This window comes from Cavenderia fasciculata, assembly GCF_000203815.1.
Source record: "Cavenderia fasciculata unplaced genomic scaffold Scf_Dfasci-G-b-205a01.r1-3, whole genome shotgun sequence".
In the NCBI taxonomy this organism is placed as follows: domain Eukaryota; phylum Evosea; class Eumycetozoa; order Acytosteliales; family Cavenderiaceae; genus Cavenderia; species Cavenderia fasciculata.
The window spans coordinates 1,235,254-1,254,915 of NW_004457737.1; the positions used below are offsets into that span (position 1 = coordinate 1,235,254).

Consider the following 19,662-nt stretch of genomic DNA (forward strand, 5'->3'; position numbering starts at 1 on the left):
AAATCTATTTCCTAAATCAAAAATCATAAATAATAATAACAATAAAATGATTGTGTGTAATAACAATAAGATAATCATCTTTGTATGTTTACTATTTATAGTTTTTATAAATCATAGAGTTTATTCTTTGGAAAATGGTACCTAACTATTCAAAAAAATGATCAAACTTTGTAATTACTTTTCTAATAATCTTTTCTTCTTCTTCTTCTGTCTTTTAGGAATCTCATCAATAAATAATTCGACCATTCCAACCAATAATTCAACAAAACCAAATAATACTAATACTACTACAACACCAGTTCCAACCAATAATTCAACAAATACCAATTCTACATCTCCAACACCAACTCCAAACAAAAATTCAACAACTACTTCCAATGTAACTATTCCCCAAGAAGAAGATAAATCACCCAAAGTCTATTCAATTTCAACCACACCCCCAGAGGGAGGAGTTGTATTTATCAAAGGAAATCATCTGACTTCCAAGACTCCAATTTATATCTCTGTTGCCGGTGTAATGTGTTCAACAATTGATACTAGACGCCAATGTGACGACTCTAATATAATTTGTATACTTGGTCCATGGAATGGAGAGACACCAACTCCTCCAGATTATCCTCTCCGAATGAACATTTTTATCAATGGTCAACAAATTCCAGGTGCTCATTATTTCCAATATGAAGGTACGTAAACATTTGTATTAAAGTGTTTGTTAGTTCCTAATCACTAATACATTTTTTTCTACATTAGCTGTTGAAGAAGGAGGCATTTTAAGAAGTTTATCATCAAAAGACAAAATATTGATTGCAGTTTTAATACCATTGTCATTATTTATTTTGTTTGGTATCGTTTTGATTGCCTATATTAAACGTAGAGTTGATGGTGTAAATAGAATGAGTGAAGTTAAAACTAGTCAAGTTCAATGTCAATTAACTCATGAATTGGCATAAATTATTATTAATAATTCAAAATAATAATAATAATAATACTACCAATTATGTATATATTTTAAAATAAATAAATAAATATTTATTTCTATTTCTTTTATTTGTCTAAACTACAGGTTGATTTTGTTTGCTATATACTATTATTATATCAATTATTCGGTGGGGATGTTGATTGCCTCGTGTTTGTTTGGTTATTATTATTATTATTTAATTTTAAAAAGATTACATTTGATTAATCTTCTGTAAAACAACTGTTGTTGGATTGTTTGGTTAAATGTTGTAAAATAGAAAGTAATGAATCGGAAATATGTGGACATGAATTTAAACTAACGATCATTTTACTTAATCGTTCGTTTCCAATCTTGAACAATGATTGTAATACTCTATCTGTTAAATTGGCTAATAAAAATATATTCAATTAGATATGAGATTATCTTTTTCTTTTCTTTTCCTTTCTTTTCTTCTCTCTCTACTTACAACAACCAATTGAAATTAAAATTTCTAATGGTAAAATATCTATTGCGTTTAGAATACAATCGTCGTCGACTGCAGTTTTACTGAGAAATAGGATTTTAATTTGTCTACATCGTTGAATGACCATGTCGATGGCGTGTGATGACACGAGGGTGCATTTGCTAATGTTGAATTGGAAGAGTTGATGACAATTACTTGCAATGGCTTCGAGTACATTATCATCGACATTGTCACAACCACCAATATCAAACGAGCCCAGTCGAGGACACGCCAATGCAATCGCTGATAAAGTGTCGGATGAAAGATGTTTCATGTTGCTGATACTAAATATAACAATGTTTTGGCAGAGCACTCCAAGCGATCGCACTGCAAGGTCCGACAATTGTGTCAGATTGTTGAGTCCTATAGTCTTGATTCTCGATGCGATTGGGACGAGATGGGCAATTGCTTGGTCGTTTATGGTCAGACATTTTCCCAATCCCAGAGCTTTGAGAGATGGCGCGATGGAAACTGCTCTTTCTATGGTTTTGTCGCCAATATAGGGCATTTCACCAATTGCCAATGTTTCCAATTTAGGTAGATACGATATCACTTGGTCTGCAAAGTCTGCATCAACCATGCTAGTCGACCGACATCTACGTGTGACGAGTTTGGTCAATGTAGATGAAAATGCTTGAGCGAGTGTGGAAAGCGACTCGAGTTTCATGTCGACGCATCCACTTAGGTCTAGCACCTCTACTCGACAATATCGTACAGCCAGTCCACTAAAAAAGCGTTCAATGCGAACATCCAACTGTATGGAAATGTCTTGTTGTACCTTTTTCGAGCGCAACATTTGTCTTTGAAAGATGGGTGGTGAGGTGCTGTCTGGTCCGCTTCCTGGGATTAGAAATCCATAGTTTAATATCATGTTTTGGATGATTGATTCCAAAGAGTTTAGTTTTTTGGTTGTTGTTGGTGCCGTTGGTGGGGTACTACTAGTTGGTAGCGTCACCACTATATTATCATGGTCAGATGATGTCTTGTCCATGTACAAATCATCTTGTTCTTGTTTTTTCTGTTTATTAGCAACCTTTTCTTTTTTCCTTGTTTGTTTTGTTGGGTTGTTTTGTTGTTTCAATTGGTTGAGCTTGGATGAGATGTGCGTCAGGTGATTATGTGATTTCGACAAATCGATTGTATGCCAAAGCGAGTTGACCACGACATTCCATTGCTTTGATACCATTGACGCCGATCGTAACGTCGATTGTCCAACAAGATGTAATATTGAATCGATTATTTCCAATGGCAAATTTATAAATGATATAGTATTGTTGGCCAAAGTTATATCATTTAGTGGTGTAGTAGTACTAGTCATTGAGCTCGATGATGTTAAATAGGATGAAGAGGATGATGATGATGACAGTGATGAAGATGATACAATGTTTTTATTATCTTTGCTACCATCGTAATCTAAACTATTACTTCTGCTATTATTCCTACTATTGTTATTACTATTGCTATTACTATTACTATTATCATTTTCATAATTATGTACCATTATTCCTATTCTCCTCTTGTTGTAATATTACAACAAGTATAAGTTGTTTATTATTACTATTATAATTATTATGTTTAATGCAATGTAGCGTATTTTGTCATCTGACTTGTATTGTTGTTCTTTGATTGATATATAAGGTACTTTATATTTTAATATGAATATGCTTTAACAAATACAATAGTAGATAGATAGATAGATAGTAACTAATCTTTATAAATGTTTGAAGATGAGCAAACAAACGTCAGACATGTCTTTGGACTGAACAAAGACCACAACTTTACACTTTGAACTTTAATTTTTTTTATGCAACCATCTTGCACATGAGGTTGTTTGAAAGTGTTGGATCGATCACAAGCAATCTACTATATATTATATTATTTCAACTAGATTCACCAATGTAATGTAAAGATTACAACTCAACTATCTCTTGTTATTGGTTTGTTTGAAGCGATGATGATGACGATTTTCGACCAAAAACCTAAAGTACATCCCAACAACAGTTAATTAATACAATCCTATTGTGATTATAATCAATCATAGGTCAACAACTACCACTAGTACTAGTACAGCCAAAGTAACATTCAAGATCACTCTTACTTCTGATCCAAAGTTACCTTTTAAGGTGTATGTAATGATGATGATAGTATAGTGATTGATAGTTATCGTACATAACTGATACTAATCATTTCATTCAAATATTTAGAGTTAGTGTCCCAGAGTCTACTCCTTTTACAGCAGTTTTACGATTCACATGTGAACAAGTATGATGATGATGATGATGATTAATATACTTCAAGGAGTACATAGAGTTTGACGTTCATTGATATTAATATTTTTATTATTGCTAAAATTGTATAGTTTCGTGTACCATGGGAAACATCAGCTATTATTACAAATGGTAATTTAGATCAATATTTATTATTATTATTATTATTCTCACATTCACTAACAAATATCATTCTTTTCTACTAGACGGTATTGGAATCAATCCTGCACAGACTGCTGGTACAGTCTTTTTAAAACATGGTAGCGAATTGAGATGTATTCCAAGAGATAGAGTTGGATCATGTCAATAAATAAGATAGATATATATATTAATATTAAATTGTTGTTTGGATTTTGGGTGCGATTAGAAATGTATGGAAGAACAATTTTAAGACTCTTAAAACTAATCAATCATTTAGATTTTTATTTCTAGAACTATCATATTTATAGTGTATGGTGCACTAATATTCATCAGTTTATTCCAAATCATTAACAATTTCTTCAATTAAGAGTTTGTGGTGCATGTTGGATGCAAGTTTCAACACTTTTTTGAATGTAAAGCAGGATTGGTACCCCAAATCTCCTTCTATTGTTTTCTTGGTTTGTTTATAAAGATACCAGAGCCGGTCAAACATATTTGGTTTTTCAGGGTCGATAACACCGCAATAGGGTTCCAAAATGTTGTCAACCATATCTTTTAGATCAACAAGATAGTTCATTATTGAAATATGTTGAGTGGTTTGGTCAAGAAAATCACGTTCGAAATCTCCTTTCCATGTTCTCAGGGGCTTTGGAGATACACATGGATCCGAGTCGTTTACAAATTGAATATTTTCATTCACTCTATCCATTAAAATATGTTTCAAAAAGTAATCAATGACTCCTGCCATATGATTATATGTCTCTATTACCATCGAGTTATACGATTCTCCAATGACATTGCACGAGTATAGAGCTTCAATCTTGTCATCAAACTCTTTTTTTAACCTCTCTTCCAAAAGTTTGTTTGATTCAAGTATAAATTGTTGTTGATTCTTTTCCAGGTCGGATTTTAATGATTTCTCCAATCTATTGAATTTGGTTTGCAACGATTTCATATCTTCACTCAATTCTTGGGCAATCTTTTTGTTTATGTCATTTCCTTTTTTGATAGAGTGTACCTCTGCTATAAGAGCATTAATCTTTTCGTTTTGTTTTAACAAATCTAATTTGGTTGTTTTGCTTCCTTGAGTTTTATCTTTTTTGATTTGAGTCTTTCATCAAAAGAAACATTCTCTTGTCTTGATGCTAATATTTGTTCATTGAGACTTACAATAATTTCATTATTTTGTTCGATTGCCAATATATTGTTTGCGTATTGAAGTTTTAATTCTTCATAATTTTGTCTCATCACTATCCTGATGTTTAACAATTCATCTTCTGGTTCTGAAAAGATTTTATCTGTGATAGGTATTTTTGGAAGGGTTATCATATTTAATCTATTATTATTATTATTATTGAATAACTAGAAAATAAAAAGAATGTCAACTTTTATAACAATCATCATCATATAAAGAGGAGAAAACATTAAGAATTAATAAAAAAATAATTAAAAATAAGTAAAAAAAAGCTTACACTTGGTGGCTTTTTTATTTTTAAACTTTAATAAAAAGTTTATATAGAGATCGATTCGATAGAGTTGAATAATATAATATAATATAATATAATAAATAAATAAATATTTTATTAAGGGGTTTTTACTTTGGATGAATCATAACATGAATTTGGTTGTTAATTTCAACTCTTATATTTCCTTTACTTTCACGGACCAATTTGAGCATATGGTTGGCAGCATCTTCATTTGTGAGGTCAAGTCTGAGACGATCTTTTAACAACTCGGCACCTGACTGTGCATAGGCACTGTTTGCCATTGAAATGAGGTTTAATAAGAGACGACTATTTTCACGGAAAATATTGTAAATCTTGCAACAACAATCTTTAAACTCTTGTTCTCGATGACCAATAACCTTTACAATCTCTTTTGGAAATACAAAATGTGCTGTCTCTCTATCGAAAAAGAAGAATTTAGTAACTTGTCCAAGGAAATATCCAAAATCAATATCTACAACAAAAAAAGAAATAATAAAAAATTAATATTCCATTGCTCCTTCAAATATAGTTATTTGTTATTACTATTATTATAGTTAAATTATTACATACGGAAGAAATGACCAGTATTTGAAACCATCAAATTGTCATTATGACGATCATAGATACCAAGAATATGAGTAGCCACAGCATAAGCAGCACAAGATGTTAAAAAGATATCCAAATAATTTGGGTTCTTTTCATTGTGTTTCTTTAACCATTCTTCAATGCTATGGTATTTAGGTTGATCACGAATAAAATCTGCAAGTGTGACACTGTTTGGAACAACTTCAATAATACCCAATCCACTACCAACTGATATACATTTAAATATAGTAAAATGACAATTAAGTCCATTTTCTTTTAAAATCTAAATAATTAAATAAAAGTTAATAAAATTGTATTGGATTGATTACATTCTTTTTTACATACATTATCCATAACAGTAAATAATTGTAAACATAATTCATCAGGTCTAACATCATCCTTTTTAAAGATAACTTTAGTATCATCTGCACCAGGAGTAACAGAATTGAAAACCAACCAAAGTGGAGCAGCATTTGAATCTTTGACTTTACATTCCTCGACGATAAAAGAATTAAATTCTTGAAGAGGATGTGTTGGAAGAGTAAACTTTTTAGGTAGACTTGCCAGTCTTTGTTCGAGAATCTTTTGTTGTTTGTCTGGTTCTTTGATGATATCCAAGTTGATTTGTTTAAGTATTTGAATCATTAGATATTGGTGAAGAATAGATTGACCAATCAAAGAACCTTGTGTATGTGATAATCCAAGTCCATACAATAATGCTTCCATAACCAACTTGTATCTAATTGGTATAAAGAATTTATCTTTACTTGTTAATTCTTGAATTTCATTCTAATAAAAAAATAGAAACATAATTGTATTAGAAAAACTGGAAATATAAAGATAAATGTATATGTATGTATGTTTTGAGCCTCTTACAGCACATAACCAAAAAGCAGGATCACCAATTTTAAATGGATTACATAATGATCTTTTAATTATAAAACATGATAATGAAGAATAATGTGTACATTCATATTTTAATGACTAAATAAAATATATTAGTATAGTTAGTAAAGGTCGATGTTTTAATCTTTTTTGTTTTTTTTACATACTTGAATAATTTGAGGTAAATATAAAGATAATAAATTATCATCCCATTGATTAATAGATTCAATTCCTTTTTCTCTAATTCTTGAATCAATAAAATCACTACTTAATAATTCCAATCCATAATTTGGATCCAATGTTGGCCATCCTTTTAATAACCTAAAAAATATAATAATCAAATTAATTAATTCTTTTTTTTTTTGTTTTGTTTTTGTTTTTGTTTTTTTAACATACTCATAAACATCATATCTATTTTGATAATCAGTCATTGAAATTGAATATAATAAAGATGGTAAAATATTTGGATAATGAGTTTTACAGTAAAATCTGTACTTGTAAAGAGTTGATTTGTCGTTGGTCTTTAAAAAGGTTCTGTGAGTGTGAAGGATATTTTCCAATACCTTGATTTCCGATTGATCCGGTAGAGTTGGACTAATAACATTTGGTGAGTTTGAGAAATCTGGATCTTCAAAATAGATTGGATGAACACCATTGGTTGAAGACACACCACTAAACAATAGTTTAAGGGTTGCTTGATTGGCCAATACTGATTGTTGCATAGATTCATTATTTAATATTACTCCTCCAACATTATCATTCATTGTAATTACTGGTGATTTAATATTTACTTTATAAAAAACAAACAAATAAATAAATAAAATATCATTAATATTATTATTTCTTTTTCATTTTCTTCTTTCTTATTTCTTCTTTCTTACTTGGTAATAAAGGTAATTCCAATTCATTATAAATAATTTTTTTACCATCTTGACTTTGAATTAGGAAATGGTATTGAGCAATGACAATTGGTTCACTAGACGATGGAAGTTTTGCAAACAAAAGAGTTGAAAATATACATTCTTTTGGAAGATCGACCAATTTAATATTAAAATATAGTTTTTCGTTCCATTCTCCAACGGGCACTGACGAGGTTCTTCCTTTGGCCAAAAGATTGTCACCATAGAGTACACTGATTTCGACAAACATTGGTACTTTGTTCATTTGATGAACTGTGACGTTGTGTTGTCTGAGTAGAGGTGCAAGGTTTCCAACACTCGCAACTGTAATGACCAGTTTTGTATTACTGACACCTGGTGGGAGACTCTTCTTGGCCCTGATAACATGAGCACTTATACTATCCATTTGATCCTCTTGAAAATGATTAACTGTACCAAGGAATGATGACCACTCCATTTCATTCATCACATTGGGTACAAACAACCTGCTGACCATTGCCGCATCAACCGTTGCCAATCTAATTACCTTTCTAAATCTTATACACCGTCTAACATAGACTAAATCCGAAAGTTTTAAATTCATATTAAATACATGTTCCATCGATCCCAATACTACCAATCCATATTTCATTGGATCATTTTGAAATAAATCTGGTCTAACATTTAATATTGATCCAAATGTTTGATTCACTAAATTGTATAAATTAAAAATTAATTGGTTATTTGCCAACGTCTTGTTTGTTTGATTGATTGTTTTTGAGATACATACAACCAACTAAAAATTTAATCATTAAACCATTATGATGAATGACAAGTCTAACTTTTACAACATCTTTATCATTGGTATCAATTGCAGTTTGTGGTTTTACGAGTACAGATGTAATTTGAATATTTGGATTATAGGGGGTGGTGTTGGCAGGAGGAGTGACTAGACTATTTACATTAAAGTTTGGACGATTTGCCAAATGACTTCCAAAACTTTTACTATGTCCTCTTGTGAGTTGAGGTGCCACAGTAGTAGTAGTTTCAACCCCAATCTTTGGAGGAGTCTGTTGACTTTGATGTGATGCACCAAAACATAAATCAGCTCCAACCTTGTGGTCAGTCAAGAATTGCCATTTACTAGTTGCCTTGATTAATTTTAACATTTTCGATCTAAACAATGCAATATCATCTGATAAATAATGTACTCTAATTTCTGATGGTATTTGTTTATGATATTCAAACTAAATATAAATAAAAACAATAGTTAATAAATATTTAGCAATATATTGCTTTTTAATTTCTTACTTCTTTTTCTAAATTTGAAGATTGATGTTTTTTTGTAATTGGAATGGATACAGTCTCAACACCAACTAAATCCAAAGTAATATTAAGAGTATGAGATGCAATGGTAAGAGCTTTCAACCAATCCTTCTTTTGTTCATCACTTTCCGTTCCAAATAGGTGAACATTACTACCGGCATTTGACACCAAACTAAAGCAAAAGTATTTACCCTGAGGTGATTGATCGCTTAGGATATAATCATTGATTGCCATCTCTCGTGAATATTCACTCTGGGTGGGACCATAAATTAATTTCTTTGACGTTAAAATAAACCATCTCTTTTTCCATCCAACTCTAGTATTCTTTTTATACAATTCACCTGAATGTATGATTGGTTCCAATAAACTTTGTCTCTTGAATGATGTAAAACTAGGTATAATTTCTCCAATTGAATTATTATTATTATATGGAACAGTCGAGTTGGTGGTGGCAGTTGAAGCAGATGTTGTATTATTTGAATTGACCATCATTGAATTGGTATTAATTGGACTTGTTAATGTAGATCTTGTTGTTGTTGATGTTGTAGTTGTAGTAGATGGACTATTTAATAAAAACATCATTCCACTATCTCGATTTAATTGACTTGGATTATTATTATTATTAATTTGATTTTGACCTTGACTTTGACCTTGTTGTTGTTGTTGATTTGTATTATAATAATATTCGTAACCTGGAATCATTGCATTACCTTGACTATCTCTACTACTGAATGTAAAACTAGATGATCTCTTTTTAAGACGATTTTCAGATTCTCTTGCTCTTTTGTTGTTCTCCAAACTTATATTGTTTACCATTTCATCGAGCAATTTGGAGTCCAATGTATAGTTGCCAGATTTTAACTCTTGTACAGTGTTTAGATAATCCAACTTGTCACCATAATTAGAGTCGGATGGAATGGGTGAGGTAGGTCTTTCTCCACGTGCTTGGTATCTTAATACACCATTATTACCACCTGGTGATCCAACAACCATCGTATTCATATTAGTATTACCATTCCCAGGACCTCTAGGTGATAATCCACTATTTGAAATCAATGATTCTCTATATCCCAATTGACCTGTTGGAATTGAATAATGATTGGTTCCATTTGGTTGTTGTTGTTGTTGTTGTTGTTGTTGTTGTTGTTGTTGAGGTGGTTGAGGTGATATTGGTCTTGAACGTGTACCATTATTATTATTATTATTATTATTACTATTATTATGATTAATACTATTAAAAGGTGGAGTAATGACCATTGTTGGAGGAGATTGACCATCTTTAATATCAATCTTGGTTGATATAGTATTATTATTATTATTATTATTATTATGATTTTCAAATGCAGGTAAAGGGTAGTTATAATTACTAGTACCACTTACACCATTACCATTGCTATTAAACATTGCTTTAAAATCATTGCCATTGAGCATTCCAGGCATGATGGTATGTGTTCGAGGTGGAAGTGGTGGTGCATTGGTTGTTGACGTTTTCAATGGTTGTATAGTCTGTTGTTGTAGTTGTTGAGGTTGTTGTTGATGATGATTAAATTGTTGTTTATATTGTCTAAAGGTTTCTAATAGATCAGATTTTGATTTCTTAAAGGTTGGTTTTGGACGGAGTGCATAATTTTCTTTACTACTAAGTGTACCAGCTGCAGTACCATTTGTATTAGTATTAGATGGTGATGTACTAGGTTTTATAGTGTCTTTGGATGGACTAGTACTGTTATTATTGGTTGTAGGAGTTGGGATGGCATTGGCCAATGAAGATTGACTATTAAATTGAGTAATTCTTTTACTGACATTGGAGGCATTAGAGGTCATATTATTAGTACTAGTGTTGGGTGAAGAGGTGGTGGTTGATGGCCAAATATAAAAGTGTATTTCTGAGCTACGAGATATCTGTTTCTTGATGACATCGATCGATAGTAACTTGGTCCATGCCACCGACTTTAGCTGAGACTGCTCCATTGATGGAGACAATGATACAGTAAATGAAGAACATGCTCCTGCACCAGCACCAGCACCAGTATCATTCAAAACATTAGTTGTCGATGCAATCTGTAGATGTATATTTAATTCCTTTGCAGCTTGTTGAGCAATCTTTGCTTTAAATTGTGATACTGTTGTTGAATCATTTACACTGAATTTGATTGTGTTATTACTACTACTGTTATTGCCAACTACTAGGTGACACTATTCATTATTCAATAATATTAATGTGATGTACAAAAAAAACAATAGATGATATTAGCAAATAAATAAATAAATAAATAAATATAAATATCTTTCTCTTTCTATATATATATATATATATCTCTAACATACTATACATATTATTTCATTGTTCATTATCATTATACATTGATATCGATCATTACAAATGAACGATACGATTGATGAACTGTGTGGAATAGATATATAGATAGATAAGATACTTAATAAATATAATGCATAATGATGAATGAATTCAAAGTAAAAAAGTGTAGTGTGTTGGGTATGATATCTACGATGTACTTCTGTTTGCTGCTGCTGCTGCTGTTTTCTACTTGACTTTCAAATGTTTCAAAGAATCAATTCCAAAATCTTTGAGAACTTCTTTCGCCTTTGTTTTTACAGTATATACTGTAATAGTCGGGTCGTCGGGTTATATATAAATTTATATTTACAAAAAAAAAAAAAGAAGAACTTGTAACTCTAAAATCGTATTGATATTTAATATTTATATTATTATATAATAATATTAAGATTGTAATTACAAATTTTATTAATTTAATTTTAAAGTTGTTTTGAAAATGATAGAGTTGAGAGTTAGTTATTATTATTCTATTGTGTTGGTGTTAATATTCTGATAATCTAGTTAATAATGATTGCAAACTAATATTCCAAATCCATTAAATTGGTTAACATCCCATTGTTGTTGTGATCTCATTGACTTGTATGTGTGTGTTGTATTATCTGTCTATCTGTCTGGTGTGAATATACTCATCGATTGATTGAAAAACCACTGTTACGAACTAACATCCAAAACAAATTTATTAAAACCCAAAACCAAATGAAGTTGGTTGATTTCCATGTGTGTGCCATACCCATTAACAAATGATTCGAATTGAAGAAACCCAAAGGATCCATATCCAAATATGATGATTATGATGATGATGATGATTACGATGAAAACGATGTTACGATAAACGAGAGGAGGTTACCCGAATAAAGATGATGATGATGATTGACTCAGCGCGTCGTGGCGGAAAACAAAGAAATAATTATTTTCAACATGTATGTGTGGTAGGTACTTGTGCTTTGTTGATGTTGGTGAAAATGTTGTGCTAATATTATTATTATTATTATTATTACTATTCTAATATCTTTTAAAAGTGTATAGTATTAACATGTCCTTCTTTTTTAAAACAAAAATCAAATTGAAACATACAATATATTTTTCTTTTTTTTTTTTCTATCTTTTAAATGTGTGTATACTTTTTACGATAATTAATATTAATTGACAAAACTTGTGTAGGTGGGATGTGAATATGTACGGTGGACTAGATTATTAAACAAAAACCATTGATATTGATGAGAAAAAAAACATTAGAGTACTTGTGGGTAAACCCTGGAATTCAGTGGTGATTTAGAGTCAAGTGACTGGCGATAAATGTTCGAATGGGTGGCAATAAATGAATTCAAAAGTGTTGATCCTTTCCAAAAAAAATAAAAGTTCATGATAAATTAGCGACTAGGTGTAATCGATCGACCATCGATGGTCGACAGGACTGTAATGTGAATTGAATGATGATACGAAACGGGAATATGTAAAGTTAAACTCAGGATTGGCACCAGGAAGATGATGAACCGATGGATTAAACCCGAGAACTTACCGACCCGGGATAATATTATGCGTTATCAAGTAGAACCCCTAAAGAAAGAGCCATCCCTCCCTCAGGAAAGAGGCGAGGCGGTGGTAAAATAAAATAAAAAATATAAAAGATTAATATAGTACTTTGGCGACAACCCTAGTAAATAATATATATATTTATATTTATATGTTTTTTTTTATCTTGTAATAAAATTACATACTTTTACACTAAAGATATCTAATGACAAAGACAGATTTATAGTTTTGGTATTTACCAAAAAAGAAAAAAATTAAATTGAAATGATTTGTTTTTTGGAATTAAATAATTTGTTTTTTCCAAATGGGGTAATTTACTCTTAATATGGGAATGTATCCAAAATAAAACTAGACCAATAGACCTTTAAATTGAATTTAGAACTTGGGCCCTAATTTATCCTCTTCTATATTAGGAGTCAAATATAACCTGGGATTGGTCTTTAAATTAATTAAATAAATTTCATTTGTAAAAAAAATTTTTATTAATCTACTCTTGACTCACATTGTATTTAATATAAAATTATGATATAATATATTATGATGATTTTTATCAGAATGAATAAATATTTACAACAAATATATATTTAAAAAATGTCACTTCAAATGTGGAATAATCCATGGTCAGAATTGGACAAGAGCATGGAAAACATGACACAAACCATGGAACCGTTCAACAAGAATTCCTATGGTGGACTCTGGAAACCTTCATGTGATGTAACAGAGACACCCGACAACCTGATGATTTCATGTGAATTACCAGGTTGCAACAAAGATGGTATCAACTTGGATATCTCGGATGGTCGTTTAACCATTTCAGGTGAAAGATCATATGAAAAGAAAGTTGATAATGAAAAGGTAATGTAAAACTATTTTCAAACAATATTCAACATTCTAATCTTTTTTTTTTTATTTTTTCGCTTCTAGTACCACCGTATTGAAAGATCGTATGGTAAATTCCAAAGAAGTTTTAGCATTCCAGAGGGTTGTACTGAAAAGGATGTTGAAGCAACTTTTGAAAATGGAATTCTTCAAGTCAACTTGAAAAAGTGTGCCAAGACTGAAACTCCAAAGAGAATTTTCATAAAGTAAACTAGTACAAGTTATATATGGTAAGAATTGTGGTGGATGTAGATTGCAAACTGAGGTCATCCTGGAATATAAACCAATTGGTATATATCATACCTTTTTTTTATGTTTCAATTACTCTATTCGTTTGCCATTTACCCTCTTCTCTCTCAACATCAAACAAACAAACAAACAAATTATTTAAATGGGATTATCTAATAAAAAGAGATACTTTTTTAATTGTTATTTCCAGCTCCAATCAAAATCTAATATTTTTACTGTATATATATAATATAATAATATTTTATTCTTTACTATCTACAATGGCACATTGGTGAGGCTGTTGTTGTTGCTGCTGCTTTGGAGCATCATTATTGTTGTTACTGATGGCGGTATTATCCTTGATTTTAACTCTTTTAATTGTTCGATGTTGCTGTTCGCTGCCACCATTTTCAATTAAATCATCTGTAGTTGTTTCTTTTTCATTATTACCGCTACTGCTACTATTATTATTACTATTACTACTGTTGTTATTGTTGTCGTGGTTATTTGATTTTAATATTTTGGCGTCTACATGATTAGAGTCGATCATCATATCCCCATTATTGTTGCTATTGTTATTATTATTATTATTATTATTGTCGTCGGTATTGTTATTATTATTATTATATTCTGCTGAATCCAAATCATCATCTTGATCATTTAGACTAGTTTCTATACTCTTTCTCTTGATGACTCGTTTTGATGTACTGCTGCTGGTAGTGTGTTTGTCTTCTTGTTCTTGTTGTTGTTGTTTATGATTAATTTGTACATTTGAATCCTTTTCTTCTTCTACTTCTTCTTCTTCTTCTTTTTGGATTGATTTGTGATTGGCACCATTACAAACAGTAGTTTCATCAGGTTCCTTGTTACAACCACTCTCTTTTGGCACTGATTCCGACTCTGATTTTTCGTCGACAACTAGTTGCACAATAGAATGTTGCTGTTGTTCAGTAACTGGTTCTACTCTTACTTGCTCCTCTTCTGATGATGGCTTCAATTCTTGTTCTTGTTTTGTATCTTGTTGTTCTTGTTCTTGTTGTTCCAATTGTTCAAATATTGATGTACTTGTGATATCTGTATTGGTAGAGTCGGTCATTTCATCATCTGTATTTATGCTATTATTATTATTGTTGTCCGCTGTTGTTGTTGTTGTAGTTGTTGAGACACCTCTTTTAATTGAAGTTAAAATAAAATCTTCTTCGTCTGAATCATAATCTACGACCTTGACTCCCTTTTGTTGTTGTTGTTGTTGTTGCATATTGTAATATTTAAGGTCAGATAGTGAGTCATTGTCATTGTCCGAGTCATCAGAGTCATCTCTGAAATACGACTCTTCCTCTTCGTCGAGCTCTCGTTCGTTGCGTGGGGCGCTGGTGTTACAGGTGACCTCGGGGCTTTCAAATGTATTGGAGATGTTGTCGGCACGGATGATGAGCTGCTTCATGACGTCCGTGTAGGTGATCGTCTCAAAGATATCCTTGAATCGTGTGACGACATAGACAATGAGCGCCTTGGAGTTGTCGCGGTGCACCGTGTGGAGCAGGTCGAGTACAGCCGAGTTGAGCAGGTTGTATCGGCTGACATTCTCCCTAAAGATGTCGATGATCGGGTCAAACAAGTTGTCCTGGATGATGTGCTGGATGAAAACATCGTCCTTGGAGACAACCAGACATCGGAAATAGCGGATGGCGCCCAACGCCAAATACTTTTCGCTGCTGGTTGTCAGTGCCAGTATCTTGGAGGTGATGTTTTCCTTGATTATAAAATTACGTATTCGGTGTGAGTGGTGTTTGATACAATATATGATCAGCTCAATCACACTAGACAACACAAATGATCGGAGATTACTGCTTGGATCCCCTGGAATCATCGGCTCTCCATTCACTGAATTAATGTCATTCAATGGTTCCACCAATTCATAAATTCCCTTTTCATAAAATAATTTGAAAAAATCTGTCATCTAAAGAAAGTAAAGAAAGTAAAGAGATGGTTGTTGGTTAAATATATATATATGTATATATGTATATATGTTTACATACTTCATTTGATTCAGCTTCAACTAGAATTTTAATAATCTCTGCTATTTGATTTTTTACACCAATATCAGAGTCATTAATAAACCTTGATATTAATTTTGAAAAGAATGAACTATCTGTTGAAATGTAATTTCTCAAAACTCTTGCATCAAATTGTAATATTGATAAAATAATTTCAGTACTATATAAAGATTAGATTAATTGGATTAGTTATTTGTTTCCTCTTTGTTTTCCTTGTTTGTTTTCTTATTTACCATGATAATCGACATTGTGGATTTTCATCATCGATTGCAATTTTTAGAGTTTTAAATAATACATCATCATTGTCAGTGATTGTACTGAAAAAGTGTATTTTGCTGGTTGGTTGTAATCCTTTTGCTATTCCACATAATTCTTGAAAGAATAATAATGAATCTATTTTCTCTTTTGAACTTGGTTCACTAATTTCAATTTTTGTAATCCTAAAAAGAAAATATATATTATATTAATATCCAAACTAATCTATCTATCTAATCTATCTATCTATCTCTTGTCCTCTACCTACACTTGATGTAAAAGTGATGGATCATTTAGAAAAAGAGTAATAATTTCAGAATTGTTAAAATAAATGATCGAGTTTAATGTTGCAAAAGTTAGATCATCCAAAACTCGTGGCAACACAACATCTTTTAAATATTGAACTCTAAAGGTTTGATGAATGATTGGTAAAATGCTATTTTGTTGTTGTTCTGTAAACTTTACAACTTCTTTGAATACAACATGATTATTTAAAAAATCTCTATGTTTTATACGATTTTGTTCTGATATATCTGGATCATCTAAGTAAAAATATATTTGGTTAATATATATAATATATATAATTATATTGTTGATTGTATAATATCTCATACATTCTAATGGTCCCATGACTCTTAAAATAAATTCATCTGATAATATTGTTTCAAAAAGTGAAGTTTCATTCATTAAAACTAAATCAAAATCAAATCAAAATTAATATTAATTATACTCTATTCTATATTCTATATTCTATTTTCCTATTTTTCTATTTTTCTATTGTACATACTGATATTTTTAAATATGTGAAAAAAGTGGAAAAGTTGTTCTTTATCTTGATTTGGTTCAACCAGATCGAATAAATCCAACAATTGTTTTATATAGTCCTCTCTACAAAGAGACATTGCTATTTTTTCCTTGCTTGGTGACAATGGGTCGATGATATCGCTGATTTGCGCCAAATTTTCGACGGTAGGTTCAACGATTGCAAGTATATCGGAATCGTTGGTGATGGTCTCCCAAATCTCCTGACACCCATCGGGCTCTTGAAAACTTAATGCAAGATCTATATTTGTGGTGGGGTCTGTCCAAAGAATCAGAGTGTCCTGTTGTCTCTGATACGAGTTTTCGTCAAAAACTCGAGTCTCTAATATGGTGGATCCGTCCTCTTCCGACTGGACAAGAATAGTCAATCCTCCCATGCCAGTGGAGCATGACACGTGTCCAGTTCCCTTGTCATCCCACTTTCCGCTTGGATCGAGTTGATAGACTTTTACACGTCTCTTTACCTCCATCCTTCTTCTTCTCTACTAATAGTACTAGTACTCTCTACTCGTAGTGGTGTCTCGTCGTCGTCGTCGATATATACTACTATTGCTGCTGCTGCTGCTGTTGCTGTCGTCTGTCTCTGTGAAAAGTTGAATGATGTCATCCAAATCCAACCAATCTATCCGTTCGATCCGATCACCAAGAACAACCAACAACAATAATATTCAATTATATATATTGTAGTAATACTGTTTGTTTAGAATTGCAACTTGTAAAAAAAAACAAAAAAGAATAGAATGATCAAGTATAAAAAATGTCTCTTTTTCTCTTTCTTCTTCTTCTTCTGAATACTTTAAAATTAGATCTTTGTTATGTACCTATGTAAATGTAAGTATGAATACAATATAAACAATTAATTATTAATATTCTTTGTTTGTTTGTTTTTAATTTTTACTACTACACTTTTAGCAATTCATCAATTTGAAAACAAACAAAGTATAGTACTATAGTATATATTGTAATGGTTGATTGTGATTCTTTACTTTTTGTATATACAACAATGATCTATTGACTATGATTACAATGATAAGATGTATCTAAATATATCTTTATCCTATCTATCCTATCTACCCTATCTATCTATCTATATCTATTTATTCTAAAATTTGAAGTTGATTGAGATTGATTGATTGATTGTTCGATCGATCGATCAGATGATTAGTCAAAAAGACGGACAAGATATATAAAGATGATGTTGAACGCCGACGCTGGTTATTGGGTTGGTTTGTTTGCAATGAATCACAACAAGACAACCAAAATAAATTTGTGATAAAAAAAAAAAAAAAAAAAAAAAAAGGATTTGTTTTTTTTAATTAAATTGAGAGGGAAATTGTTACAAACAACAACCCAACCGCTGAGCTGATCGATGGACTGGATAAGATAAAAAGTGACGAACGATCGTGTATGTATTACAAGATTTGGATTGTGAAACTATAAATAGGCGTGCATGCTGCATGGGTATGGGATATATGATCTTCTTTACTTTTTTTAGTTTTGGTTTGGTTGTATTATAATTGTTATTTTATAAAACTACTACTACCTCTTACTTTAATTGTTTCTCCATCATCCTCCTCCTCCTCCTCCTCCTCTAGTAGTACCGTACCACCACATACACATAAAGAAACACACTGGGTGTGTGTTGTATTTGTAATTTGAATCGAATGTGCACGACCCTCCCTCCTACCTCCTATCCCATCGCAATGTGCCTATCGTAATGCATGTACAATAGTTGATCATGATGATGAATGAAGAGGGTAAGCAAGCATGCGTATCGTATCGTATCCATATCAATCAATCGATCAAGAAGAAGAGGGTGGGGTATGTATGAGGTAGGTAGGTGGGTGAGGGTGGGTAATCCAATTGATTTTGAAAACAAGTTGATGGTGTGTTTGGTCAATTGAAAGTAGAATTCGCGTTGTGATTATTAAGCCATGATGATTGTTGGTCTACGTCATGTCCTCTAAAGGCGTCATTCCCATTGTTGATTGACTGATTGGTGATTGTTTAAAATATCTTGATGAATCTAATCGATCGATGGTTATTGTTGTTGCTGTCATGATGATGAATGAAAATTCTCCCTCCAAAATTAATTAATTCTCTTCATGACATGATAGTGCTGTGCTGTGCTGTGTTCTCGCGCAGTACAAGTAGTAAATATAAATACATCTAGATTTATGAATTCATAACCCATTCTTCATCCTAAAGTTGAATTCATTCATTCATTCATTCGAGACAGACATCATCCATCAAATGACGATGGTGATTGAGATTTAATTTAACTTGTTACCCTATACTACTTGTGTTGATGATCAATCTTCACATCATCATCATCAACATCATCATCATCATGACTTTTATATTGTATTGTAATTGTATTGTTCTTATTCTTATGATTCTGTGATGAATATATTCATCTACATAACCATCGCATCGCATCACAACACACAAATTAACTGTCTCTATATATGACTGGTACGACTAAATGGTGAACTATTCT

General features: G+C 31.4%; 7 protein-coding genes across 7 annotated transcripts; 3 read left to right on the forward strand and 4 right to left on the reverse strand.

Annotated features, from left to right (window-relative positions):
* Positions 1-157: 157 nt before the first annotated feature.
* Positions 158-950, forward strand: DFA_03206 (uncharacterized protein; the record flags this gene model as incomplete). The annotated part of the gene is made up of 2 exons (XM_004362755.1): positions 158-683; positions 751-950. The coding sequence occupies 2 exons, from the start codon at positions 158-160 to the stop codon at positions 948-950; spliced, it is 726 nt and encodes a 241-aa protein (XP_004362812.1).
* Positions 951-1,179: 229 nt separating this feature from the next.
* DFA_03207 (uncharacterized protein) lies at positions 1,180-2,961 on the reverse strand (the record flags this gene model as incomplete). The annotated part of the gene is made up of 2 exons (XM_004362756.1): positions 1,180-1,346; positions 1,425-2,961. 2 exons carry the CDS (start codon positions 2,959-2,961, stop codon positions 1,180-1,182), a joined length of 1,704 nt encoding a protein of 567 aa, XP_004362813.1.
* Positions 2,962-3,177: 216 nt separating this feature from the next.
* ufm1 (ubiquitin-like Ufm1 family protein) lies at positions 3,178-4,037 on the forward strand (the record flags this gene model as incomplete). Its single annotated transcript, XM_004362757.1, has 6 exons — positions 3,178-3,201; positions 3,349-3,401; positions 3,502-3,585; positions 3,665-3,722; positions 3,820-3,859; positions 3,934-4,037. 6 exons carry the CDS (start codon positions 3,178-3,180, stop codon positions 4,035-4,037), a joined length of 363 nt encoding a protein of 120 aa, XP_004362814.1.
* A 96-nt stretch (positions 4,038-4,133) lies between these two features.
* DFA_03209 (uncharacterized protein) lies at positions 4,134-4,823 on the reverse strand (the record flags this gene model as incomplete). The annotated part of the gene is made up of 2 exons (XM_004362758.1): positions 4,134-4,161; positions 4,345-4,823. 2 exons carry the CDS (start codon positions 4,821-4,823, stop codon positions 4,134-4,136), a joined length of 507 nt encoding a protein of 168 aa, XP_004362815.1.
* A 107-nt stretch (positions 4,824-4,930) lies between these two features.
* Positions 4,931-12,161, reverse strand: pikH (PI3kinase; the record flags this gene model as incomplete). The annotated part of the gene is made up of 13 exons (XM_004362759.1): positions 4,931-5,230; positions 5,341-5,365; positions 5,467-5,827; positions 5,926-6,223; positions 6,286-6,729; positions 6,817-6,924; positions 6,993-7,146; positions 7,222-7,615; positions 7,707-8,414; positions 8,494-8,950; positions 9,015-11,225; positions 11,393-11,466; positions 12,119-12,161. 13 exons carry the CDS (start codon positions 12,159-12,161, stop codon positions 4,931-4,933), a joined length of 5,577 nt encoding a protein of 1,858 aa, XP_004362816.1.
* A 1,351-nt stretch (positions 12,162-13,512) lies between these two features.
* hspI (heat shock protein Hsp20 domain-containing protein) lies at positions 13,513-14,010 on the forward strand (the record flags this gene model as incomplete). The annotated part of the gene is made up of 2 exons (XM_004362760.1): positions 13,513-13,776; positions 13,846-14,010. The coding sequence occupies 2 exons, from the start codon at positions 13,513-13,515 to the stop codon at positions 14,008-14,010; spliced, it is 429 nt and encodes a 142-aa protein (XP_004362817.1).
* A 280-nt stretch (positions 14,011-14,290) lies between these two features.
* smkA (EVH1 domain-containing protein) lies at positions 14,291-17,632 on the reverse strand (the record flags this gene model as incomplete). Its single annotated transcript, XM_004362761.1, has 6 exons — positions 14,291-15,463; positions 16,068-16,245; positions 16,319-16,525; positions 16,609-16,882; positions 16,955-17,032; positions 17,128-17,632. The coding sequence occupies 6 exons, from the start codon at positions 17,630-17,632 to the stop codon at positions 14,291-14,293; spliced, it is 2,415 nt and encodes an 804-aa protein (XP_004362818.1).
* Positions 17,633-19,662: the final 2,030 nt, after the last annotated feature.